At 50.7% G+C, this 27,401-nt stretch overlaps 1 protein-coding gene across 1 annotated transcript in view; it reads left to right on the top strand.

Annotated features, from left to right (window-relative positions):
• ADAP1 (ArfGAP with dual PH domains 1) overlaps window positions 1-25,976 on the top strand; it is a 70,143-nt gene extending 44,167 nt beyond the window's left edge. Inside the window, exons 5-11 of the mRNA XM_054180376.1 lie at window positions 10,330-10,442; window positions 13,001-13,147; window positions 19,303-19,386; window positions 22,387-22,449; window positions 22,844-22,915; window positions 23,352-23,580; window positions 24,990-25,976. Coding sequence (XP_054036351.1) covers window positions 10,330-10,442; window positions 13,001-13,147; window positions 19,303-19,386; window positions 22,387-22,449; window positions 22,844-22,915; window positions 23,352-23,580; window positions 24,990-25,018 — 737 coding nt within the window. The 3' untranslated portion in view covers window positions 25,019-25,976. The remainder of the gene's footprint in view (window positions 1-10,329; window positions 10,443-13,000; window positions 13,148-19,302; window positions 19,387-22,386; window positions 22,450-22,843; window positions 22,916-23,351; window positions 23,581-24,989) is intronic.
• Window positions 25,977-27,401: the final 1,425 nt, after the last annotated feature.

The following is a 27,401-nucleotide window of genomic DNA, read 5'->3' on the forward strand; positions in this document are numbered from 1 at the left end:
CTCCATGAGCCAGTTCTGTTTTCATAACCAGGACAGCCCTTGAGGGAAGTGGCTGTGGTACATCAGTGATGAGCAGTATATCCCCAAAATACCTAAAATGCAAGAGGTTGCTGAGTGAGGAAGTGAGCTTCAGACTTTCACACGTTGCAGAGGCTGGAAGGAGAAATTTGAGCGTAGCAAAAAAAATCGATGGAGGCTCGGCTGAGGATTTGTCAGGCCAGAATTTAGCCTTGATGTTTTCCTTTACAGGAGGTCACCAAGTGGGATCATGCTGCTCCAGGGCACAGGGGATGCTAGTTTTATTAAAAACCCAGGGTATGCAATGTCCTCATGCAGCCTGAGGGTTGTGGCTGGGCTGCTGAATGCCCCTTCCTCAGTACCACCAGCGTCCTGTAGGAGCTGATTTCTGGGACCGCTGTAAAGCCAGCAGCCAGGAGAGGAATGCAGTCCTTCATTAAAAACATTCTCCACTGCCTTCATAAAGCAATAGCTTTGACTGTAAATGTGTTGAATGCTCAATAATAGATGATCAGGAGCCCTTAGCACCGCAGCAAATGCGCTCAAAGCCATTTGGATTTCCCTTCAAAGCAAACAAAGAGGAATGTTCTGAGGACAGGCTTCCATGATTTATGGTTGCACAGCAATGCTGTGGACGTGGGGGGAATGCTTTAGCCTGGGAGACGCTGAAGAGAGGGTCCTAAACCTGTCTGAAGTCAGTGGTGAACTTGTCTGCTGACTTCTGCACAGCTTTGTCAGGGGATTGAATTCATCTTATTCTTGCTTGGGTGGATCTGTGTGAGCAGGCTGAGATTTTATGTCCTGGTGTGGGTTAAGAAACCCCTGTGAAACTGTTTAGGACTTGGGAGGATATTTCAGCCTGATCCCTGTAGCTGTGGTTTGAGGTTCTGCAGGATGCCTGTATGAAATCCAGACCTTGAGGTGGTTCCTGGCACTTTGCAGTTATTTCAAGCTGAAGCCTCAGCAGTGTGTAGGATGGTGTAGTCTGTCTGTAGTACATGTCAAAGGTGTAAAGATTCCTAATCCCCAAATCCTTCTGTGTATACCCCTTTGCTTTCTGTATGAAAGCCATTGTGGTTGCATGTGAGGCTGTAGGTGGGTTCTCCCTCAGCCTGCAGAGGGCCAGGCAGGACCAGATCCATACAGGGGCAGCCTAAGGATCAATACCTCTGAGATGGTGGCAGTGGTTCCTTCAGGTTCTGAGAAAGCTGCAGTACACCTTGTGCAGCTTTTGTGCGTGTAACTTGCAATGGCTGCAGGGAAGATTCTTTGGGGAGTGCATCACTTGCCCAAGGAGGATCCCAGTCTCTAGTTTGGGAATGGTGCTGCTCTCAAAGATTCAGCTTGGATCTTAGGAAGAATTTCTTCCCCATGAGGGTGATGAGACACTGGCACAGGTTGCCCAGGGAGGTGGTGGAAGCCTCATCCCTGGAGGTTTTTCCAGCCAGGCTGGATGTGGCTCTGAGCAAGCTGATGTAGTGTGAGGTGTCCCTGCCCATGGCAGGGGGGGTTGGAACTGGATGACCCTTGAGGTCACTTCCAACCCTAACAACTCTGTGCCTCTATGATTCTGACAGCACATGCTGTATGGCTGTTATTATGACTTAGTACTTCATGCCTGTCCTTAAATGGTTTCTCACCCAGCTTTTCCAGCTAAATCAGGCTTTGAGTGCATTCAGTGCTGGCGAATGGGATGAGCATCGCGCTGGGAACCTCTCAGCTTTCATCTGCCTTTATGTAATGAAATTCCAGCTTCAAAGGACCAAAACCTGAAGGTTATTTACCTGTAACTGGGTTGTTTTTTTTTATTATTATTATTTTTTTCTTCTCTTTGAGCAGTGAGCAGCTCCCAGGTGGGCGTGTGGGGATGCCACTTGAAGAGGAAGCATTTGATTTCCAAGTAAAATTAGATTCCACATCCAATTCTCGGTAACGCAAGTGCAAGACTTCCAGTAAAGATATTTTCTGTGGCAGAGGGATTTTAACATCTCCCAGCAGATCCAACCCAATTGCTCTGCAGCAGCCAGCTCCTGCCTTATCTTGCATATGTAAGCACTTGCTCAATAATGAAGTCGCCGTGGAAGTTGTGCCGTATCGGTGGTCAATTGTAAGATCAGCTGATAGAAGGAAAGCTGTGGCTGCGTCCTCTGTGGTGGGCACCAAGCCTGATATCCCTGCAGCAGTCAGGTGAAGACTTGGGAAGCTCATGTCTTGATATTTTCTCCTGATGCTGTCCCCATGTAGTGTTTTGAGGGGAGGCAGGTGGTCAGCAGGAAACCAAGACTCACACTTCCCAAAGGGGTTTTATTTTCTCTGCTGGGTGCCCTTTCTGTATGAAAGTCATTGTGGTTGCATGTGAGGCTGTAGGTGGGTTCTCCCTCAGCCTGCAGAGGGCCAGGCAGGACCAGCTCCATACAGGGGCAGGCCAGGGAGCAATACCTCTGAGATGGTGGCAGTGGTTCCTCCAGGTTCTGAGGAAGCTGCACCACATTGCCTTGCAGCCACTTCCTGCCTCCATTCCCCACCTTTCATCCTGCTGACAGCTTCTTCCCCTTGCTCCATGGAGGCACCACCAAAGTCCTGTTTCTGCTGCATTCAGCTGGTGCAAAGGGCAATGTGATCCCATCTGAGATACCTTCTGGGAGTCTGAATGACTGTATTAATGTCTTTGTCACCTGAGAGCTACTCTGTAGGGAATCATAACATGTGATTAAAGAAACCAGTTAAAAAACAGCTTAGGAAGCTGGATTAGGTACATGATCTCTTATTATGGCTCCTTTTAGCTGACAACCCTGGGAAAGAGGGGGGGGGGGTCTGGATTACATGGGGAAACATCAAGCCTGACAGGAGTGCTTTCTGACTGTTAGGCTTAGTGGTGTCATGTACGATTTTAATCAGATTTAAATAGTGGCAAACATCACAGGCTTAATGGATTTCAGCTTTATTATTGGGGCTTTGCTTAGAAGCAATTTGGATTTTGAGCTGTGAGCCAGCAATGCAAGTGTATTCATGATGGCACTAAAAGGGTCTGGAAAGCCAGGGTCCAACCTTGCATTTAAATGCCACATGCCTATGGATGGGGACTGATCTCTTCTTCTTTCCACCAGCCTCAGGATCTCGATGTGTTGTTAAGCTCAGCTGCATGTTGGGTTGTTGGTTGGGTTTTTTTTTTTCACAGAGACAATGCATTTGGCTTCAGTTCAGGTGTTGATTCAGCTGGGTGTCTGAACAAATGGCTTTTTCCATTTTAAAGGCTTTGTTGCTCAAAATGAAGCAGAATGGCACTGTATTCTGGAGAGCTGCTTGGCTTCAACCTTGAAGCACATGATCTGAAAGAGGCTCTGCCCTCCCTTTCAGGGGGTGTGAGTTGCTCTCCTTGACCTTCCCACAGTGAGGCTTTGTCTTGGCTGTGCCACTTTGGGGTGATGTGTCTAGAGAGAAAACAGGATATGGATCCCTGTATTTCTGCTGCCACATCCAAACTGTATAGATGGCTTTTTTTGTGTGGTGGGAGAAGATGCCATGCAAGGCATTAATATTGGAAGTGGTTTTCTAAAACACATTGGACTTGGAAGATTGGAGACAACCTTGGACCCTCAGCACTCGGGGACTGACTCTACAGAGACTTGCCTGGATGTATTCCTGTGTAATCTGGTGTAGGGGATCCTGCTCTGGCAGTGGGGTTGGACTGGATGATCTTTCGAGGTCCCTTCCAGCCCCTGACATTCTGTGGTTCTGTGAAAAGTTATCATTTTGTGAGGGTTGGTCACTGAGGTCTGCTCAGCTGGTTGGTGCTCCCAGTCCTGTGTGAGCAGGCAGAGGAGGGGGAAACGGGGACATCGATGCTTTTCAAGTTCCCCTTAGAAGTTGCATGTGGTGGTGTTCCCGTTGTGAGTAAAGGGATCCTGCTCCCTTGTGTTTTCTGTGCCACCTAAAACCACGGACCTAAGGCTTCAGCTACTTCCAGCTCTAAGCAGGAGCTCTAATGGTGATGTTTTCCCTTAGAAGACCAATGAGATGTCTGTAAGGTGTTACCTCAATCATCTACTAAATCCTGGCTTTCTGTCTGATGTAGCCATTCAAGTGCTAATTGCCTTTGACTGAGTCAATCATTTGCAGAGTGAGTGGGTTAATTGGGTATTGTGGAAGCAATCAATCTACTCAGCTGCTTGTATCCATAGCTGAGGCGCTACAATGTAGCGGACAATAATTGTTTTATGAGCTCCTGGAAGGCAGCAAAGGCAGGCTGCATAGGAACAGGAAACCCTCCTCTGCAAAATGGCCTTTAGCAAAGGTAATTTGGCTGCTAAATGCTCATTAAGAGAGGACTGATTGATGAAGAGATGGGAAATTCTCGCCTCTAAAACGCGTGTGCATGAGCAAATGGTCTGTGTGGGTGTTGGTGGGGATGGGTGCACAGGGCTCCTTTGGCTGGCTGGCTGAGGTATGATGTCACTCTTAACATAACTTCATCCTGTCCCTTCTCACTCCTGCCACAGAGTGCGACAAGAGATGTGCCAAGCACTCATCCTTACCTGAGATGCACCAGGGTGGAATGGAATGGAATGGAATGGAATGGAATGGAATGGAATGGAATGGAATGGAATGGTAGGGTAGAATTAACCAGGTTGGAAGAGACCTTTAAGATCATCAAGTCCAACCTATCCCCCAACACCATCAAATCAACTAAACCATGGCACCAAGCGCCCCATCCAGTCTCTGCTTAAACACCTCCAGTGATGGTGACTCCACCACCTCCTTGGGCAGCAGATTCCAATGGGCAATCACTCTTTCTATGAAGAACTTCTTCCTCACATCCAGCCTAAACCTCCCCTGAAAGATCCAAAGATCTTACCTCTCAGGTGTCCTAGGCACGAAGAGGGTGGACTGCAGGCTCACCAAACACATTCTCCTGTCCTTCTTGGCAAGGCTTTCCCTGCCAAAGCACTGAACTGTGCGGGGGCAGCAGCAGCTCTTGGTGGCTCCTCACCTGGTCTGTGCAGGAGAACACCTGGGGGAAAGGATGCTCATGTCTGAGGGCCCCTCTGCCTGCTGCTGCCATTTCCAGCCCGCCTGTGTCTGCAGTGCTGAGCATGTAACCAGCAGGAAGTGCAGTTATCCGCAGATGACTGCAGAATTCTTTTCAGGGAAGTTACAAGCTCCTCAGCACAGCTGCAGACAGAGGAAGAACAAAAAGAAAAAGAAGAAAAAACCAAAAAAATAGGCAAGCTGCTGGTGCTGTGCGGTGAAGCAGGGGTGTGGCTGCAGCCTTCCCTGAGAGCTCTTCAAGTTGTGTGGCCAACCCTGGCACTGCTTGTGAGGGGATTACCTTATGCAGGGGGGAGGATGAGCTTGTCTCTGGACAAAGTGGTGTTCTCACTCCAGGAGAAAAAAATTGTGTTCTGGCTGCTTAAAACAATTCCAACTGAAGTCACTGAGATGCCTTGCTTTGGTGATGGCTGAGTGTTGCAGGAAGAACTGCTACAACTTCCTGTAATCAAACCAAACCATTTTTGCTGACACAGCAGCAGGAGGAGCATGGATCCTTCTGCAGCACTCCTCAAAGTCCAGTCCATAGGGACTTCTCCATCCAACTCTGTGGCTATGGACAGCATGGTTTGTTTCACCAGAACAAGAGGACACAGTCTCAAGCTGTGCCAGGGGAGGTTTAGGCTGGATGTTAGGAAGAAGTTCTTCACAGAGTGATTGGCCATTGGAATGTGCTGCCCAGGGAGGTGGTGGAGTCACCATCACTGGAGGTGTTTAGGAAGAGACTGGATGGGGTGCTTGGTGCCATGGTTTAGTTGATTAGGTGGTGTTGGATGATGGGTTGGACTTGATGATCTCAAAGGTCTTTTCCAACCTGGTTAATCCTACTCTATTCTAAATAAAAATAAACAAGAAAGATCCTGCAGACTCTCTGCCTTCAGAGGAGGTTGTGACATCAGTGCCAGCGGGGATGTGGGATGTCAGGGATTTGCCACTCAGCTGCTCCAAATAATTATGCAGTTCCTTAACCTCGCAGGAAAAGCAGGCACATCATCCCCAGCAAGCATCTATCTGCCTTTCTGCTTTAATTAACTTCTTATAGTGTTAATAGAGAAGATACTCGGCTTCTGACACGCAGAGAAGTGGTGATACATACCCTGTAATTTCAGCAGCAAAGTGATGGAGTTGTATTTAAATCTCCTCCAAAGCTCTGGATTGGGGTCAAAGCATTTTAACTGCTTAAAGAAAACCTCCTCCTGTAGGTGGAGCTGCCCTGCCTGAATTCTAGGAAATTGCTCTTGAGCTGCACACACAAATAAGCAATTTCCTCCTGATTCAGTGTCCTGTGCTTTGTCTTGCAGTGAGACAAGAAGGCAAGAAGCCTCCTGGTGATGCATTTGGGCTTGGGTATGATACTGGCTCTGTTGCTACGCTGGGTTTTGGCTGCACCTACATGTTTCTCCCAAAAGCTTTGGACCAGACCTAGCTCTGCCACGGCCCTAGAAGCATGGTGGAAACAAGCAGTTCTGATGCCTCTTTTGGGGTGAAATTGCAAAATAAAGTGCCAAAGGAACTGAAGAGCAGATGTGGTTAACTCCATGGTTATAGTGCTTTACTTAGGTTGACAGAAAGCAAAGGCCATGAATGTAGGCTTTTGGGTTGGGTTGGTTTGGTTTTCAATCCAGTGGGTCTGGCTGCTCCCCTCCAGAAGGGTTTTTCTCTTCTCTGAGAGCAAAGGCTGAAACTGAAAAGAGTGATTTGGGGCACTTTCTACAATCCACATTCTCAGAGACCAAACCCCACCCCCATCATTTATGAGCACCGTGACAGCTTTCTGGGGTGGGGAAGTAGCAACACCCTCCTCTGAAAAAATGGGGAACTTGAACACATTGCTGGCAGAAGTTGGATGGAAGGACTATGTCTTGATAGAAAATCCTCTCCCTTGCTTCCTCTGCTGACTTGCAGACTGTGAGAAAGCTGGGCTAGACTCAAGCACCCAAGGAGTCCTGCTGACTTTGGGTGCCTGGCTTGGAGGATCTCCAGCCACCAGTGCAATGGGGCTGACCCAAGGCCATACAGTATCTTCAGCCAACCAAAGTGGTGACTCTTTTCTTTGCCCCACAAGAGTTTTAGCTGTGGTGGTGAAGTGAGTTTGGAAATGACAGTTCCTCATACTACATAACAGGCCAAAGCCACCCATCTGTGACTTCATTTTATGTTGTGTGCTGTCTGTGGGGCAACTTTGTCACTACTGCTTGGTGGTTTTTCTCTTTTCTTTGCAAGTGCCACAAGTTTGAGCCAGAATTGCCTACAAAAGCAAGTGGTTGGTTTGTCTTCTTGGCAGGTGGCTGAGATCATGCAGAAAACTTGATGACCAAACAGCAGTGGTGTTAGCAGTGCAAGAGTGATGGTTTTAGAGTGGCCACAGGTGCTCTCCAGCAGGTCTTCATTAGGAAGTGCTTTCTGTGGTCACAGTTGGGTGCTGGCAATCCAGGAGGATGATGCCAGGTGTCACATCTCTTGTTCTGTGCCTTGAGAGAAGAGTCAGGCCTGTTGGTGACACAATGCTGAGTGGTCCAACACCAGCAGACAGCAGGTGAGAGAGGGCTAGTGGTTGTTTAGCTTCAACATAAGCAGAACAGCCCTCATGAAGATCTGGATTTGGCCAGATACTTCCAAATACAAAGCTGTTGCTAAGGTAATGCAGCCCACAGAGATGAGGAAGAGATGGTTTAATTCTCTGGCTCTGATGCCCTCCAGTGTAAGATCTGTTCCCTGTTCAACCTCCTGCAGTCTCATTCCTCAGCACCTTCTCTAGCTGTTTTCACAATCCTTTAGATCAGGACATTGAGGACACATCTTGCTGACTTACTGTTTGCCTGAGGAACCTAGAGGGGTTCAGTTTGGGTTCAAGTCTAGTTCATGGTGTTTTGCACTGATGGATGTTGACAGAGGTGCAGGCAGCAGGTTTGGGCAGAGCAGAGGAACAGCTCCCAGTGTCACTGCCCTGGAGGAAGAAGAAAAGAGAGGGGGGAAGGGGGGAAGAAGCAAGCAAAGGATTTATGAGCATCTGTACTGAAGTACAGTGAAATTAGCAGCTGGCTTTGTCAGAGCCAGGAGCTCCTGTGCAGAGGTGATGGCTCTGGGAAGAGCCAGAAGATCAACTATGGAACTTTGTGTTGGTTTGGTTTTTGTTCTTCACTGGAGTGGAGTTTGGGTGTTGCCTTTTGCCACAAAAGATTGAAAATAGAAGATAAAAATGATGAAATCTCCCTATGGAAGAGAGCAGGGAAAGCTGAATTTCCAGCCTGACCTCGACACTGGCTCCCAGTCTTGTCCTGGGCAGCTCACCAAACCTCTCTGGGCTCCCATCTCTCTGTACATAACCAATATGATGTCCATCTGCCAGGGCTGAGCCTTAGACAGACTATACAGATTTGCAATTATTTGAGATCCTCTTTGGGGAGATGCAGAGTAATTGTGTTCTTCATCCCTGAAGTGTTAAGAAAAGTCACCAAAAATGTGTTGTGGAGGGGAGCAAGTTTAATGAGGAATGCCTGCAGCATCCTTTGCCATGCAGAGGTTTGTAATGAAGCCCTCCAGATGAAGGAATGGATGAGACCCACAGCCAAGACCTGTGGAGCCGAGGTGCTCCAAGGTGGACCTGCTGAAAGTTGATCTTTGTGTGCCTGGTGCTCTGCTAAATCAGGCAAACTCCAGTGGGGGTTCCTGAAGGAAAATATGGCCTTTCCTTCTGCATCCCCTCATCTTTGCATTTGGAGGTGTCACTGGCCTCCCCTGTCTCTCATTTGACACTGACATCCTTTCCTCCAAGCCCAGCTTTGTCCAGCCCCCTACGAGATGCCAGCGTTCCCCGAATGTCAGACACAGAGAGGCTCTGAAAGTGTCTCTGCCTTTAGTGGAGTGAACAGAAATGGCTTTTGAGGCACTCTCCCATTGCTCTGACTGGCTTGGCATTAAAAATCAGCACCCTTCAGGAACAGGAACTGCCTGGCATTGGTTTCTAAACCACACACTTCAAGAGCAAGCTGCTGAACAGTTTGCCATTCAAGAGAGCAGTCAGCAGCCGTCAGAGCCCCAGCAGCGTCTCAGCCTCACGTTAAGCCAATCTTGCATGTTATAAGTGTATCAGCTGGGCATCACCTACTGCCTGTCTGTCTGCTGTCAGAGAGACATTATTCCTGCTCAGCTCCAGCGTGTGCAGCCTGCTCTGCGGGACGCAGCAGTTATGCTGATAGGAGCCTGGCTGGTAGCAGTGTCTGAGACTGAATCAGAGATTTGATTTCCCAGGAATTAATTCCTACCACGGTGGTGAGATGAACATCATCTGGGTCTTTCCTGTGCTGTTGTTGGATGAGGCTGCCCTTGGTTGGGTTTTGCTGGCTTTGGCTGATCCTGATCCAGTTCTGGGCCCCACAGTTTAGGAAAGAGGTTGACTTGCTGGAGTGTGTCCAGAGAAGGGCAACAAAGTTGGTGAGGGGTTTGGAGCACAAGTCCTATGAGGAGAGGTTGAGGGAGCTGGGGTTGCTTAGCCTGGAGAAAAGGAAGCTCAGAGGAGACCTTATTCCTCTCTACAACTACCTGAAGGGAGGTTGTAGACAGGTGGGGGCTGGTCTCCTCTCCCAGGTAACCAGCACCAGAACAAGAGGACACAGTCTCAAGCTGCACCAGGGGAGGTTTAGGCTGGAGGTGAGGAGAAAGTTCTTCACTGAGAGAGTTGTTAGCCATTGGAATGTGCTGCCCAGGGAGGTGGTGGAGTCACCATCCCTGGAGGTGTTCAAGAGGGGATTGGACGTGGCACTTGGTGCCATGGTTTAGTCATGAGGTCTGTGGTGACAAGTTGGACTTGATGATCTTTGAGGTCACCTCCAGTGATGGTGACTCCACCACCACCCTGGGCAGCCCATTCCAATGGCCAATCACTCTCTCTATAAAGAATTTCTTCCTAACATCCAGCCTAAACTTCCCCTGGTGCAGTTTGAGACTGTGTCCTCTTGTTTTGGTGCTGATTGCCTGGGAGAAGAGACCAACCTCCACCTGTCTACAACCTCCCTTCAGGTGAGGCACAGACTGTTGGAGAAGAGCAAGAACAGAGTAAGAAGGGCAAATGTGAGGGAGCTGGCCTGTTTCATTCATGCCTTGAGCAATCCAACCACACAGCTGCTGTGCTTGGTTTGGAAGTTGAAGCTCTTCTCCTTTTCCTTACCCCATCTCTGTTTTCACACGTGGCACTTTACCCCGCCTCTATTTTTACACATGGCACTTCACCTCCGAGCCTCAGCCACTTGCTTTCTGCTGCAGGGTACCGAGAAGGGTTTCTGTGGAAGAGAGGACGTGACAATGGGCAGTTCCTGAGCCGGAAGTTCGTCTTGTCGGAGAGGGAAGGCGCACTGAAGTACTTCAACAAAAACGACGTGAGTACAGGGGGCTGCTGCAGGGGGGTAGGAGCTCACAGCTGTAAGAGCATCTCTGGCCAAGGCATTCCTAAGCCACCACTTTATTTGTAGTTTTACAGTCTTCATAAGCATTGAATCATAGAATCAACAAGGTTGGAAAAGATCTCAAAGACCATCAAGTCCAACCTGTCACCCCAGACCTCATGACTACAGACCACAGCACCAAGTGCCACGTCCAATCCCCTCTTGCGCACCTCCAGGGACGGCGACTCCACCACCTCCCTGGGCAGCACATTCCAATGGCTAATGACTCTCTCAGGGAAGAACTTTCTCCTCACCTCCAGCCTAAACTTCCCCTGGCACAGCGTGAGGCTGTGTCCTCTCATTCTGGTGCTGGTTGCCTGGGAGAAGAGTCCCTGACCATGCCAGGATGAGGGCACCAGGTGCAGCTCAGCAGTGTTATTGGCAGGATTCATGCCTGGTCCACCACTGCCATGGTCATGGTGAGAAAACCTTGCTGGCCATTGGGGTCTACAAGAAAGCTGGGGAGGGACAGTTCAGGGTGTCAGGTAGTGATAGGACTAGGGGGAATAGGAAAAAAGTAGAAATGGGGAGATTCAGGTTGGATGTTAGGAAGAAGTTCTTCACCATGAGGGTGGTGAGATACTGGAACAGGTTGCCCAGGGAGGTGGTGGAAGCCTCATCCCTGGAGGTGTTTAAGGCCAGGCTGGATGTGGCTCTGAGCAAGCTGACCTAGTGTGAGGGGTCCCTGCCTGTGGCAGGGGGATTGGAACTGGATGATCCTTGAGGTCCCTTCCAACCCTAACAATTCTAAGATTCTGTGATTCTAAGATTGCAGACAGTCCTGCTCTGTTGAGTCAGGAGGCTTTTCCTGAACCACCAACAAAGAGGTTTTTCTCAGCTCTGGCTCTGCATCATCCAGCTGACATGGATTTCATATTTATGGCTAGGTTGTGATGAAGGTATCACTGTCTCACAGTGCTCACTGGGTTCTGAAACCTCCTTTGCACATCGTGACAAGCAACCCAGAGGAAGAACTCCAGGCTGCCTGTTCCAGAGTCGAGCAGTGGAAGCATTTGTCTTTTTCCCCAGAGCACATTTCCTTTCTTGTGAGAGATGGAGCTACTACCATGAAAACTGCATTTGTGATGAAGACAAATGTTCTACTGTTTGGCTCCACAGCATGGAGAAAGCCAGGTTGTTTCCTCTCACCTTTGAGCTGCCCCTGAGCATTGCAGTTGAGAGCAGCCCAGACTGAGCTGCCAGCCACTTTTTTGGTGTCATGTTGGGACTCACCATGCAGAGCAGGGGGGAGCATTGATCCACACTTCTCCATGCCTGGTCTCTGACTTTGAGAGCACCACCTTCAGCTTGCTGTGTTATGGTGCAATTGCCTCTCAGGACAGGAGAGAGCCAGTCATTACCAAGGGAGAAGTGAAAGTCTCAGCAGCCCCCATTCACTTGCTATTGACTGCTCTTGTAGTTTGAAGCTGCTTTGCTTCATTGCTAACCATAGCTGTGATGGGAACAAAGCTGTCTAGATGTGTCCTCTTTGCTGGGATTTCCCTACCATGATTGCTCATGATGGCTGTGTGCCCACAAGTTGCAAAGGAGCTGATAGCATCTCCACAAGCTTAAAGACTTCCACGAGGTGCTGGGGACCACAGCACCACTGCATTACCTTCTGCTGGCCTCTGGCAGTGTCCTAAAACTGGTGCTATCAGAAGGCTTTTTGTGATGCTGGTTCACTTCTCAGTGCAGTCCTGAAAGGGTGGTAAGGTTCTACAGATGTGTTGTAGGAAGGGAAGTTGACCTACCACAGAGGGTGCAAGTGGGATTGGTGCCTAGGAGGGCCTGATCCAGGCTTATTGTTGGGCTAACCCACCTAAGAGGTGGGCTGTAAGGTATTCATTTGTCTCTCCAAAAAGAAAGTTCCCAGTTTGGGGGCAAAGGGAGGAGCTGAGTCAAAAGCCAATGGCCTGTGTGAGAGGATGGGCTTGATGGGGACATGGGCATGATGCCAGGCTAGCACCCAGATCTGAAGTTGACAAGGGGGGGTAATCCTACATCTTCTTGGGCAAGGGTGAATTGGCTGTGGGTGCTTGAAATGCAGAAAGCATCCTGGCCTCTTAGTTAGCAGTCTGCTTGAATGGATTTATTTCTTTGACAGCATTCACCCTGCTGTAAATGGTGGCCACTTATCATTAGGTAAAGAGTCTGGAGGGGTTGGGAGACAGCTGAACAGAGGGTGACACTGGAGGCACGGTGAAGATGCTTGTCTTTATAGCACAACATCCTGTCATGAAACTTCACCTATCCTTGCTTCCCTTGACCTCTGCTGAATGCTGCAGAACAGAGAATGTTTCCAGGCAGACAGCACTCGCTGACACCTGAGCAAAGTCTCTGATGCCTCATCACCAAGCAATTTTGAGGGCTGGGAGTCAGGTGTTTTTTAGCTAATGGCCTCAATCAGGAGTGTTTTCTGACCAAGTGAACTACTTTCTGGTTTGAGAGCCAATTTTCAGGGTGTTTGCTCACTCAGCTGTGTTTTCCAGGCAAAAGAACCCAAAGCAATTATGAAGATTGAACACCTAAATGCAACTTTCCAGCCTGCGAAAATAGGGAACCCACACGGACTGCAGATCACTTATTTGAAGGACAATAGCACAAGGAACATCTTTGTCTATCATGAAGATGGCAAGGTGAGAGCATGGAGGTAACCAGGAGGGTTGAGTTGTGGTGCTGGGGGTTGATACGGCACGGAGCCAGCCTGTGGCACACCAGGCTCTGGCTGAGCTGGGAACTGCTGGGGGTGTGTGGAAGTGATGGGGGTACAGGGTGCACAACCAGCTCTGAGTGTTTGTGGTGTCCTGCCAAGCATGAAGGCTGCACACTCTGTCTTCTAAATAACAAGAGGCAAATGGAAGGAATTGCTGTTCCTCTGCATGGAACTAAACCTAGGGGCAGAGGCATTTTTAAGGCAGGCTTCTTGGTCCCTGGAGAAGGAGACAGGGTGAGTAGAGCAGTGAAAGATGAGGGGGCTCACTCTAAGGACCCAAAGCAGGGGAGTGAGCTGGATTGTAGAAGACCCAGGAAGCTGCTTGTTTCTCTGCCTGTCTTGTGCTTTAGAAAATGCGGGTTTGCAGTGGCATAAGCCCCCTTGCTGCCATGCCCTCATGCCTCTGAAGGGAGGTGTGAGGAAGAGGACTCACAGATCTGGGGCAGTCATTTGCACAATGAGGGCATGAAGTCCGTGGAGGTGGACATGGAGACCAAGGCAGTGAGGGGGGTCCGAGCTCTCCTGGAGGCTGTCCCAGCGGTCCCAGCACAGGAGCTACGCTGAGCAGTCACCACGCTGTCCAGTGGGTCTTGTCTCCATATACTGGTGTCCAAGCAGAGAGCAGACCTGACTGAGTTTGCAGTGGATGCCATCTCACAGGCTAATTTTCATCACTTTGTTCCCTCCCCATATGTTTTGGGCTCCCAATAAAATGTCATCAGCCCTGCAGTGGCCACAAAATCAGAGTCTAAAGCTGTCCTGCTCACAGTACCTGCTTTCTTCTGGCTGTCATGGTGCCCTCAGCATTTGGTGTTACATCCTCTTCAGCACCCTGGCTGTCAGAGAGGCTTTCTGGGGGCAATCCCTTGTGGACAGAGCAGGGATTTGCAGGATTGTCTCAGTGCACAGCCCATTCCCAGCTGTTCATCCAGGCATGGCAAGCCAAGCAGCCCTGCTAGGGATAAGCAGGCTGTGCTCAGAGCAGTCGCTCCTCTCCAGGCTGTCTGGGACAATAATGCCACCAAAACCCAAGATACTCTTCACTTGTAGGTGAGCAAAGCTGTTCTTAGCCCTGCTGCTGCTGCTGCTCAGGCTCTGGGTGTGGTGGAGCTGGGTGATGTGTGTGGTGCTAGCAGGGCTGAGCTGCAGAGGCTGGATGTGCTTCCTGCACGGTACAGGAGCTCCTGGCAGGAAGCAGTGGGTCAGGTGTGGGTCAGGTTGGGTTAATGAGTGGCACTGCCTGGTTTTGTGCATGCACACAGGCCTGCAGGTGGTGTGCACACACCTGTGTTGTGTGTATAGTAGGCACAGGCATCATGGATGGATGTGTGCCTGTGTCTGTGCTGCTGTATTCAGACACAAAAGGAATTCTCTCTCTCTCTCCTCCCTTATGTGTGTATTTCTCTATAAAAAGAAAGCAATGATGAGCACTTAGAGCCAGGCAGGTCTTGCTGCTCTGGGGGAAGTGGCACAGTGTGGTGGTGCCTGCCTGGCTTTTGTTTGCTGCCCACACAGTGGGATTCATTAGCTGGGCTGTGTCTCTCCAGCCCTGTGCTCCACTTCAGCCTGCCCACTCCTTTGCACCCTGCAGCACCACAGGGTCTTTCTCTGTGCATTTGTTGGTTCTGGGGAGCTGCAGCAGCAGGACTGCTCCTCTATTTACCCTCCAGGGTCTTGCTCCATGTGTTTGTGGTTTGTGGTTTGAAGCCCTCCAGCAGGGCTTCTCCTCTGTTTACCCTCCTCTCCATCTGCTTGGCCTGGTGGGATGTGCAAGTCCCCTGGCACAGAGCAGACACTGCTTGTCACCAGGTGCTGCTTTAGGACAGCCAGGTATTGCTGAGCTGCTCTCAAGTACCTCCCTGGCCACAGTTTTCACCAAAGACAGAGGCAGAAGCTCTTTCCTATGAAAGCTCCATCCACCATCGTGCCCCTGTCTGTGTTTTGCTGGGCTGTGCTGGTCCACCTTGCCCAGCTGTGAGGAATGGGCTCAGGTTTTCACTGTTACTTGGGCTTGGGGTTTAAAATGCTGAGCTTTCTGATGAGGGTTTGTGAAGGGAGCAGTCTTGCAGGTCTCAAGCAGTTGCTGCTGCCTCGTGTTGGAGGTTTGGCAGGATGTGTTCTGATGCCTTTGGGTAACAGCCTGCCTGGATTTCCTTTGAGTTCCCTGAAACTGATGTGCCCCTTCAGCTGAGCAAAGGGCTGCAAGAAGATGACATCCCTGGGGTAAGCTCCCACCCTTTGGCACTGGAGACAGCCCTGGGACATGCCTGCCTTCCTCCACTGCCCTTCACTCCCTCCTATCCTCTCCTGGCAGCCCCAGGGTGTCCTCTTGTATCCCAGGATTGAACTGCTCAGGTCTGATTTAGGCTCCTGTCTCATATAGCTGGGGTTTGATAACTTCCTCACCTGATCCTGTCACTGATCTGGCTGACCTCCCACCAGGCAGGTTCCGGTGTGAGGGTTTCCGCCGAGGAGCTCAGCAGTAATCCAGAGCATCACCTGCTGCTCTCCACCTGGCTCTTCCTCTTCAATACCCCAGAAGAACTTGAGCTCATGTCTGAGATGGGATAATCCCACGTGTGCCTATCCAGCCCCTAAACCAGGCAGGAGAGCCCTGCCCCCCTGGTGGCATCTGCTGGAGTAAGGCATCCAAAGGGAGAGAGGTGGATGGACCAAGCAGGTAGCCATGCTGCCACCCCACAGCTTCACAGGGTGGGACAGCAACATGTGACTTGGCTGGAGATGTACTTCTTGGGTGGGCTCAGCCAGGTGGTTTCATCAGCTTCTTGGTGTGTCCTGATGGCAAACAAGTGACTGAAACCATCCCCAGCACCTTGCTCAAAACAGGCACATCTGGGTGCTCTCAGGATGTGTCTGGTAGCAGTGGGTGTCTGGAGAGGCAGGCCAAGATGTCTTGGGCTCTGACCATTTTAGAGGATGCTGTTGTGGTTCCTTGTTAGCACTTGCCCACCACCAGATGTGCTGGACCTGCCAGGGTGAAGCTGGGGCACCCGCTGGAGTGGGAGACAGATCCTCTACGTGGGGTGGCACCTGTGTGCAGACTGCCCTGTGTTCTGGAGGCACCTCACCCGGGCTGCCCCTCCTGTGGGCACAATGCTGGAGCCAGCTTTCACCTGCCCCCGGCTCTCCATCTGGGCGTGGGAGGCTGGGAGGCTGCAGGCTCGGCTCTCCCAGAGCTCCGAGCTCCTGGCCGGGGCTGAAGCTCCCCCTGCAGGACTTCCCCTGGAAGCCACGGTAGGACCAGCTCGAAAGCTGCGGTGTGTTGCTGCCATCCCTGGTGTTGCCGTCGCCCTTAGGATGAGAAGTGGTGGGCTCAGTCTCCATAGAAGGCCGTAGGAGCTGTAAATACAGTTTTTGTGGGGCGGTCTCTGTGCAAATTAGCTTTGGAATCTTCCCCAGTGCTTCCCCTTTCCTGAGCAACACCAGGAGCTCTCAGGATGGAAAGAGGTGGCATGAGGGATTGATCAGCAGCACAAGTGCTCACTGCTTGAGCTCCAGGGGTGGAAGAACACCAAGTATGGTGAGAACAAGTTGTGTTTTTATCTGGGATTTTCAGTCTGGGGCTGCCCAGGCAGCGTGGGTGGCTCTGGTGCAGGATGTGGACTGGAGGGACACTGAGGTGGCATGTGGAGGGAGAGCCTGTGGTGGCACTGCAAGCAGTCCAGAGGAAGTTGGGGGGCTGGAGAAGCCATCTGCAAAGGTGCAGGCAGTGGATCATTTTATTGTGCTTGCTCCAGAAGAATCAGTGGAAGGATCCTCTGCTGCTGAGCCAACATCTTCATGACTGAGGAGTCTGAGCAGTCCAGTGTTGGTGTATTACACCAGGGAGAGTCTGCTCACACCTCACTCTTCCTGTGGCTTTGTTCAGAACTATGCACACAGAAAATTTTTAGCAACTGAACCTTCTTGCTTTGCATCCACAGCAGCAGGTTCACACAAAGAAAAGTGGTGGTGTCCCCTTCCTCCAGCAGTGGATGATCAATAGTCTGAGAAGCAATCAATTGCTGAAGTCAGCAAGAGGCTTTTAGCCTCTGCTTTTCTGCAGGGTGAGACCCTGTCTCTCATCACAACTGAGGAGGAGACCTGCATAGAGATGTATTTACATCCATCCAGTGGGTGGCTGTATGAAATACCAACATCTTAACTTTATAGCTTATTGTTCATTACCTGCAGCCTGGTTTGGTCATCCTTAACTTCAGTTCCTCTTGCTGATCCTCTTTGTGCTGCTATCTGGGGTCTGCTTAGCTGCTTAGGGTAGGGCAGCAAGTGGTAAGTAAGTAAAACCTCAGACAGCTAGGTCAGAATTTTCCAAAGCATTCTCTGTGTATGTCCTGTTAAGGGTTAGTTTGTTGTATTTTCCCTGTTAAGGGTTGGTTTGTTGTATTTTCCCCCCTGCAATTTCAAGTAGCTGAACAAACCAAAGCAAAGTGAGCTTAGAGGGAGGCTATCTGCCACCTCAGGCCATTTTTGAGATACCCCCAGTTCAACTCCTTCAAACTGAGGTCTCCTCAATTACACACAAGAGCCTTTTCTGCTTTGTTTTGCTGTGTTTTTTCCCTCACAGCTAATAATTTTTAAAGCATAACAAAGTTTAGCTCTTGCTGGAGGCTGACTTCTGCATTGCTATGGTCTTCCCTCTGCCACAGCAACATCCCCTGAAAGGGCTGGCAGTGTTCATTTCAGGATTCAGTCTGGCTGGACAGATGGGCAGAGTCCAAGGGCAGGAGATTGACCACATCCAAGTGCCAGGTTCTGCGCATTGGCCACAACAACCCCATGCAGTGCTACAGGCTGGGGTCAGAGGGGCTGAGAGCAGCCAGGCAGAGAGGGACCTAGGGGTGCTGGTTGATGGTAGGCTGAACATGAGCCTGCAGTGTGCCCAGGCAGCCAAGAGGGCCAATGGCATCCTGGCCTGCATCAGGAACAGTGTGGCCAGCAGAAGCAGGGAGGTCATTCTGCCCCTGTACACTGCACTGGTTAGACCACACCTTGAGTACTGTGTCCAGTTCTGGGCCCCTCAGTTTAGGAAGGAGGTTGAGTTGCTGGGAGGTGTCCAGAGAAGGGCAACAAAACTGGGGAGGGGTTTGGAGCACAAGTCCTATGAGGAGAGGCTGGGGGAGCTGGGGTTGATTAGCCTGGAGAAGAGGAGGCTCAGAGGAGACCTCATTGCTCACTACAACTACCTGAAGGGAAGTTGTAGACAGGTGGGAGCTGGTCTCTTCTCCCAGGCAACCAGCACCAGAACAAGAGGACACAGTCTCAAGCTGCACCAGGGGAAGCTTAGGCTGGAGGTGAGGAGAAAGTTCTTCCCAGAGAGAGTTGTTGGCCATTGGAATGGGCTGCCCAGGGAGGTGGTGGAGTCCCCATCCCTGGAGGTGTTCAAGAGGGGATTGGACGTGGCACTTGGTGCCATGGTTTAGTCGTGAGGTCTGTGGTGACAGGTTGGACTTGATGATCTTTGAGGTCTCTTCCAACCTTGGTGATTCTGTGACTTGAGTATCCTTGTGCTTATCCCTAGCAGACTGGCAGATATGACTGATGACTGGAGTACCAGTATCAAGAGATATTTAGCTACTCTGGTAGCAAAACACTGAAGTATGTTGATAAAATGTGGGTGGGATTCAGGCATTCCATGCATGTCCTGCCTGTGGTGATGGCTGGAGGGGCCAGATGGCATGGGCTTGTGGTGGGGAGAGGTACAAGGCTGCCTTTGCACCAAGCCAGCGAGTCAGGCAGTGTTTGTAGGGTCAAGCTCAATGCTGGGCTCAGTACTTCAAAGTTTCACCAGTTCACAGACATGCTAAAATCCTTCCCTCTGCCTCTTGGTGGTCACCAGTGGCTGCAGAGCTCTGTGGATGTCTTGCCGCTTGGGAGAGCAGCTTGGCATTCCCCATCCTTGCCTGTTCGGTGCTCTCTTTTCTGTCTGTTTCTTATTTTGGTTTAGGACTGCTGCTAAACTGCAACTGGGACACAGGGATGGGAGAGGTGAAATGCAAGAGGATCACATGATTTTACCTGCAGGCTGTTACTCACTGTGCTTTTCTTTCTCATTCGTAGGAAATCGTGGATTGGTTCAATGCCATCCGGGCAGCACGTTTCCATTACTTACAAGTGGCATTCCCTGGAGCCAGTGACGTTGATGTGAGTTTTCCTGCAGTTCTGTTATTTTATTCCCCACACACACACACTTCTTGCTCATTTTTAGCATCTTGTTAACAAGCTGGAAGGCTGGGGAGAGCTCTTCATCCTTCAGAGTGTTTTACAATCACTGGACTGAAATGGTGGTGGTGGGATGTCAAGCCCACGTGCAGTACCTGCTACCAACACCCACCCTTGGAGACCACGTGTGTGTGTGCGCCACATGTGGCACCCTCAGAGCATGAGTTGTGAGTATGAGTAACTCCTGTGCTGTCAAGCATCCAGCAGCCACGAGTGTCTTTCTCAGAGGCTGTGGCTATGATGTTAAAAACCGAAGTAAAGGCTGGAAGGTAGAAAAGATGTGTGTGCGCTCAGGTGGCCAACAGCATCCTGGCCTCTATCAGCAACAGTGTGGCCAGCAGGACCAGGGAAGGAATCTTACCCCTGTACTTGGCACTGATAAGGCTGCACCTCAAATACTGGGTTCAGTTTTTGGGTCCCTCACTCCAAAAAGGACGTTGAGGTGCTGGGGTATGTTTAAAAGACATTCAGATGAGGTGCTCGGGGACATGGTCTAACAGTTGTGTGCAGGGAGATGTTAGGTTATGGTTGGACTCTTGATCTTAGGGTCTTTGCCATGCAGGCAGTTCTGTGATTGTGTGAAAACAAGCGTGCCAGTGCTGTGGCCAAGCCCTGAGATGAGTTCTTGTGTGCAGGTCACTGCAGGCCACCTCCTGAATCTCTGTCTCATCTTTTCCGGGCGCTGGAGCTGCTAATTTCATTTCCCTTTGCTAATGCAATACTGGAGGCACTGCTAAGGCAGGCTGGCAGCAGGTGCCTCGTGTGGCACTGCAGCCGGTGTGCGACGTCACTGCTGCTTCTTCTTGGCTACCCTCTGTTACCTCCTCGGCTTTGTAGATTTCAAACCCTAATTGTGTTACCTGGGAGGGGCTCAGGCTGGTGGCTGTGTCTCTGGCTGCCCAAGCACCCCCAAGGAGCCCCAGAGCCAAAGCTTCCTTTCAGCCCCATGCTCTGACACTGTCCTGATCCCTGGGGGAGGATAAAGAAGAAAGGTCCCACAGGTGGTAGCTGATCTCCAGCAGCAGGGTCTTCAGACTGTTTTCTAATAAGAAATTAGCTTGGGAACATACAAAAAGCCATAAGAGGAGCCTTGTTAGCTGGCTGTAGTAGTCACCATGCAGCACACACTTCCCTCAATCACTTCTACCCCCTTCCCTATCTTCTGTTCAAGTTGGTTGGCACATCTGAATCAAACTGCCCCCCAAAACTCCCAGACCATAATGGACCTGCCACTTGCTCAACAGTTGGTGAAGGTGTTTCTCTTCTTACCCTCTGGCAGTTTCAGTGGGAGATAAGATATTTGTATTTTCACTTGCTGGCCCCTTCTCATCAATTATTCTTTGGAGGACACAGAGGAGTGTAATGTTTAGTGAGGTTCGGTTTATGACCTTGGAATACTGAACCGCTGTTCACAGCACTCAGCCTAGGGAGAGCTCTGGGGAAGACCTCTGGGTTATCTACACAAGGTAGCTCTGTCCTGGGTGTTGCCATCATTAGCATCTCATTTATGACCTTTGCCCTGTCAGAGAGCTGAAGAGACAAGAAGTTTAGCCAGGAGCCGGGTGGACTCTGGTGGAGAGGTGCGAATTGCTCACACTGCCCTAAGCACGCCCAGGCTGCCTCTGCAGCTCCTGGGGTGCCAGGATGATTAAGGGAGTGGAACATCTTCCATACCAGAAGAGACTGAGGGAGATGGAGCTCTTTAGCTTGGAGAAGAGGAGACTGAGAGGTGACCTCATCAGTGTTTATAAATATGTAAAGGGTGAGTCCCAGGAGGCTGGAGCCAGGCTCTGCTCAGTGGTGCCCAGTGACAGCTCAAGGGGCAAGGGTGGAAGTTGAGGCATAGGAAGTTTCATGTAAATATGAAGGGGAAAAAATTTCACTGTGAGGGTGACAGAGCACTGGAGCAGGCTGCCCAGGGAGGTGGTGGAGTCTCCCTCTCTGGAGATATTCAAAACTAACCTGGATGCATTCCTGTGTAATCTGGTGTAGGTGATCCTGCTCTGGCAGGGGGATTGGACTGGGTGATCTTCTGAGGTCCCTTCCAGCCCCTGAAATTCTGTCATTCTGTGAAGGATGCTTCAGGGACCCATTTGCAGGGTAGAGGAACCTTTCTGAGCCAAGGGTGGCAAGCTCCTTGCTTAGCAAAGTGTCCGCAGCACTGTGCCAGGAACCAAACACCAGGACTCTGAATGCTGCAGGGGCCTTCATTGCCTACAATGAGGCATCCAAGGCGAAGATGTTCCATGCTGCTGCAGAACAGCTGTGTGGTTCTTTGGGCTGTTGTGTTTTGGGGTGTCCTTGCCCACATGTCTGCTTGACCAGAGCTGCTGGTGGGCAGAATTGTGGGAGGGTGGTCTGGCAAGCAGAGCTGTTAATAACCTGCTTAAGTGAAAGGCAGGAGCACAATCATCAGCCCTGGTTTTGGTGAGGCTTGTCTTCTTGCGAGAAGCTTTTAGAGGCATCTGCAAAGATCTCACAGCTACTGCCTCGTCACTAAGCAGCATTAAAAATATCCCTGGTGCTGGTAGCTGTTGTCAGTGATATCTGCAGGAATGGGGGTGCCCAGGCAGGCTGTGTTTCACAGGCAAATTGTGCTTTAGGACTTGTGTGAGGAGTTCCTGCCGTGGCTGGGGGAGGAGATGCACCACCAGAGCTGACCAGTGAAGTGGGGTTTGTTCCAGGAGCTTCTCCTGGGGGGCTGCTGGCAAAGTGCTCAAAGATACTTCACATTTCTGCACCCCCTCTTCTGAGTACTCTGGAGGCTAAAGCATCCAGCCAGAGCTGCTGGGTGGGCTGAGGGCTGGGGGGTGAGCTTGACATGGGCTTTCCATTCAGTGCCACCTCAGCCCTGCCCACACGCCCAGCGATCCGCTAGCCATCTGACAGTGCTCTCTTTTCTCTCCTCTTTGGCTGCTCCAGCTGGTGCCAAAGCTTTCTAGAAACTACCTGAAGGAAGGGTACATGGAGAAAACGGGGCCAAAGGTAGGACAGAAGACTTTTCTGCAGTCCCTCTAAACACGAGTGCTGCTCTGTGCAGGACTATGAAGGGTCTGCTGGTGGCACAGACCCACCCTTGCCAAAGAGGCAAAGCCTTAACACTCTGAATATGTTAAGACACTTCCCTCACCTGGGAGCAAACATCAAGAAAAAATCCCAAACCTCTTCACAGACCAACCACCCCATCCCCCTCTCACTGCCCCTTCCTGCAAGCTGGTGCAGCCCCTGGCTGTGGTGGCTTGTGGTGACCCCAGACCCACCCGTTCCCAACTCCTGCAGCCCACTGGGCTCCTCCTTGATACTCTCCTGGGTTATGCCCAGTAAGAGAGGAGCTGCCCTGCTTTGGTGAAGTATAACCTGGCACTTTTTGACTCTTCAGCAAACAGAAGGATTCAAGAAGCGATGGTTCACCATGGACGACCGACGGCTCATGTATTTCAAAGATCCCCTGGTAAGAGGAAGGTTCCTGAGCTATCTGTTGGGAATGACCATCATAATAATAGTAATAGCAATAATCTGCAGGGAAGCTCAGGCTGCTGAGAGAGCCACGGGGGCACTGACCCTCACTGCCAGGTGGACCTGATGGTGTCCAGCCTGCGGTAGCCCCGTGTGTGGAAACTCACCCAAACCGCTTTGCAAACCCTGTGCAGCAGCTGCAGAGTTTTCTGCTTAGGATTTTGGATCCTGTGGTGCTGGTTGTGTGTCATGGGTGTCCCTGGGAGGAGCTGGAGGAGGACTCCATGGGGTGGCTGGTGCTTTTGGTGTTTGACCGGTGTGCTCTGCTGCTGGGGCTTCTGGTTGGTGCAGGGTGAGCCACATCCTGGCTGCCCAGGACGCAGAGCTCCTGTTTGCAATCCTGCCTGCATGAGCCCTCCGCTGTCTCCTAGGATGCCTTTGCTAGAGGGGAAGTTTTTATTGGGAGCAAGGAAAACAGCTACAAGGTCCTGGAGGGGCTCCCAGCATCCACACAGGGAAACCACTGGCAGCACGGGATAACCATCGTCACCCCTGATCGTAAATTCCTCTTTGCCTGCGAGACGGAGGACGACCAGCTGGAGTGGATCACCACCTTCCAGAAGGTCATCAGCCGGCCCATGCTGCCTCAGGAATATGCAGGTGCGTTGGCTGGTGGGGGCTGGAGCTCAGCCTTGGCTCCTTTTGTTTCCTGTGCATTGGAGGATGGGGCAGATGGAGCGGGACTGGGGCCGCCGCAGCATCGTGCTCCCTCCTGTGCGTGTGAAATGGCACAGCCCTTCCCCACCCCAGGGAGGAGGCAAAGACCGTCCAAGCAGGAGGGTCTCACACTTAGAGGAAGGAGGATGGTATTGAGGACATTGAGGTGCTGGAGTATGTCCAAGGAAGGGCAGCGAAGCTGGTGAAGGGTCTAGAGAGCAAGTCTTATGGGGAGCAACTGAGGGAACTGAGGTTGTTTAGTCTGGAGAAAAGGAGACTCAGGGGAGACCTTCTCACTGCGGCCAGCAGGAACAGGGAGGTGATTGTCCCTCTGTACAGGTGAGGCTGCACCTCGAATATTGTGTTAAGTTCTGGGCCCTTCACCACAAGAAGGGAATGGAGATGCTGGAGAGTGTCCAGAGAAGGGCAATGATGCTGGTGAAGGGCCTGGTACACACGAGCTATGAGGAGCATCTGAGGGAGCTGGGGTTGTTCAGTCAGGAGAGGAGGAGGCTGAGGGGAGATCTCATTGCTCTCTGCAAGTACTTGAAGGGAGGTTGGAATGAGGAGGAATCCAGACCCTTCTCCTTAGTGTCAAGTGATAGGACCAGAGGAAATGGTTTCAAGCTGCACCAGGGGAGGTTCAGGCTGGGTATTAGGAAATATATCTTCATTGGAATGATCTGCCAATGGCAATGGTGGAGTCACCATCCCTGGAGGTGTTCAAGCACTTAGGGATGTGGTTTAGTGCTGACCCTTCAGTGCTGGGTCAGGGCTTGGACTAGATGGGCTTTGAGGTCTCTTCCAACTGGATGTGTTCTGTAATTCTGTGATCACTCTACAACTACCCAAAAGGAGGTTGTAGAGAGGTGGGGATTGATCTGTGCAACTGGGTAACAAGTGATAGAACAAGATAAAATGGCCTCAAGCTGAACCAAGGGAAGTTTGATTGGATATTAGGGAGAATTTCTTTACTGAAAGGGTTTTCAGGCAGTGGGACAGCTTGTCCAGGGAGGTGATAAAGTCCCCATCCCTTGAGGTATTTAAGAGTTGTGTGGAAGTAGTGCTTAGGGCTATGGCTTAGTCAAGGACTCACCAGTGTTAGGGTAATGATTGGACTCCATGTGAGGTCTGTTCCAATCTGGGCAGTTCTGTGATTCTGTATCCTTCCCTTTGTGTCACCACTGGCATGATGCTGTAAGGATGATTGGCCACCCAGTTATAAGGATAATTGGAGCCAAGGAGCATGGGCAAGACAAGGACCATTCCCAGGATGGGCTTGTGCTGGGCTGTCAGTGCCTGCCACAGCTTGTCCTGGTTTTAACTTGATTTTCTCTGTTTTTATCTTCCAGTGGAAGCCCATTTCAAACATAAACCTTAGCTGGGACTGGCTGGGCAGACCTGAGGAGCGAGATTCTGTTTACAACACAACGTGGTTTTATTTGAAATGTTAAAAATAATGAATAATAATAATAATAATAACAGTAATAATAATAATAATAATAATAATACTTCCCTTTCCCCTCATCATTCACTTGATCATGTCGGAAACCAAGAAGGGTGACAGCAAAATGTTGGAGAAGATGCTGATCCAACCCAAAATTCAGCTCTGTGGCTGCTCTGTGGGATGCATTGCTGGGACAGCTGGTCCTGAGACTCTATCACCCTACACCCCCTGAAAGGGCTGTCCCACCTGCCTTTGGTGGGATGGCAAAGACTCTTGGGGACACATAACTGGGGCAGATGGGGCTTTGGTCTCTGAGGGCCTAAGCTGACCACCTCTGCAGCCCCAGCTCTCTGCCAGCCCTTCCTGTGGGGGCTGTGGGTCCCTGAGTGGTGATGTCCTCATGGGATGTGAAGCCTCAACCTGGAAACACCCAAAGTGGTGATGTGCAGAATGCCAGAGCCTCCTGATGGCATCAGGGTAACTCTCCTCCCCTGGGGAGCTGAGGTGAAGCTGTACCCAGCTAGGGTCAGCCAGGAGTTAATCATTGGCTTCATTACCAGCTTTAGGAGGGGCAGGGGGGAAGAGGAGGCTGTGTGCTTAGGGTGGACAGAACAGCTTCCCCCCAGCCCTGCATTGAGCCATGAGATGATGGCAGGGAAGGAAAGCTTTTGGGGTTGGCGCCCACTGCGCTCCCTGGGTCGTTCCCATTTCATGGTTCAGGGATGTTCACCCCATTTTGGGGGAGCCTGCTGTGGGTTTGGGAGGTGGGGGCTGAGCATTAGGTGCTGTTTTGCCGACAGGAACCACAATAAGCCTGTCCCAGCCCACCCCTGGAAGGCGCATCCCTCTGGCTAACAGCACGTTGCTTCTCCAGACTGGTGGTTGCACATTTTTTTTTTTAACCCTCCTTCTTTTAATAATTTTTTTTTTTGGTTGAATTTGTTTTGTTTTTTTTAATTCCCTGCCAAAAAAAACAAACAAAACAAAAGCTGCTTGAAGTGATGTTTCAGCGCTGTGTTGAGCACTGTAATTCCTGCGGTCGGGGCAGGTGGGCCGGGACCTGCACACACCATGTGCTGGATGATTTATTTTACCTTTTCTTTTGTAACATTTTTTTTTTTTTAAACCCTCAAAAAAAAAAAAAAGAAAAAAAAAATAACAAAACAAAACAAAAAAGACAAGAAATTTCCAGTGCCCACTGAAGTACCAGCCCCAGCCGTGGACCTGTCCGCAGTGTTTCTTACGTTGGTGTGTGTAAATGAGAGCATCTCATCGGCTGTACGCATTCCTTCTGTCACTGGTAAGACAAGTGTGGTACTAAATGTCATTTGAACCAATAAATTATTATGTCAGAGCTGTGGCTGCGTGGTGCTGGGGCAGGGGAGGGAAGAGGGGGGAGGGTGTTAAAAATACAGCGCGTTAAAACAAAAGTCCGTGAATAGCATAGCACAGCCTAGCATAGCCTTAGCATAGCCTAACCTAGCCTAGCATAGCCTTAGCATAGCCTAGCCTAGCATAGCCTTAGCATAGCCTAGCCTAGCATAGCCTTAGCATAGCCTAGCCTAGCCTAGCATAGAATAAAATAGAATTAACCAGGTTGGAGAAGACCTTTGAGATCATCTGAGTCCAACCTATCACCCAACACCATCTAATCAACTAAACCATGGCACCAAGCGCCCCGTCCAGTCTCTTCCTAAACACCTCCAGCGATGGTGACTCCACCACCTCCCTGGGCAGCCCATTCCAATGGGCAATCTCTCTGTGAAGAATTGCTTCCTAACATCTGGCCTAAACTTCCCCTGGTGCAGCTTGAGACTGTGTCCTCTTGTTCTGGTGCTGGTTGGCTGGGAGAAGAGACCAACCCCTCCCTTGTCTACAACCTCCCTTCAGGTAGTTGGAGACAGCAGTAAGGTCTCCTCTGAACCTCCTCTTCTCCAGGCTAAGATGAGGGTGGTTGCAGAGCACTGGGGGTGCAGGACGCTCCTGAAACCCTCTGCACCCACCCAGAGCTGCTCAGTGCAAGAGCAGAGGGAGGAGCTGCACACATGCACACACCTTTATGTGTATCACTGTATATTAATTATGTCTAGGTGATGGTTTCTATTGTATCTATTTTATCTAAAATACTCATTTGATATCTAGGTATGCACACACAGAGACAAAACTGGAGTGGACTGCCCAGGGAGGTGGCGGAGTCATCATCCCTGGAGGTGTTTAAGGAAAGATTGGATGTGGCACTTAGCGACAGGATCTAGTCAGTGTGGTGGTGTCCGGTGATAGGCTGGACTTGATGATCTCAGAGGTCTATTCCAGCCTC

Source organism: Dryobates pubescens, chromosome 4, assembly GCF_014839835.1.
Source record: "Dryobates pubescens isolate bDryPub1 chromosome 4, bDryPub1.pri, whole genome shotgun sequence".
NCBI classification, from domain to species: domain Eukaryota; kingdom Metazoa; phylum Chordata; class Aves; order Piciformes; family Picidae; genus Dryobates; species Dryobates pubescens.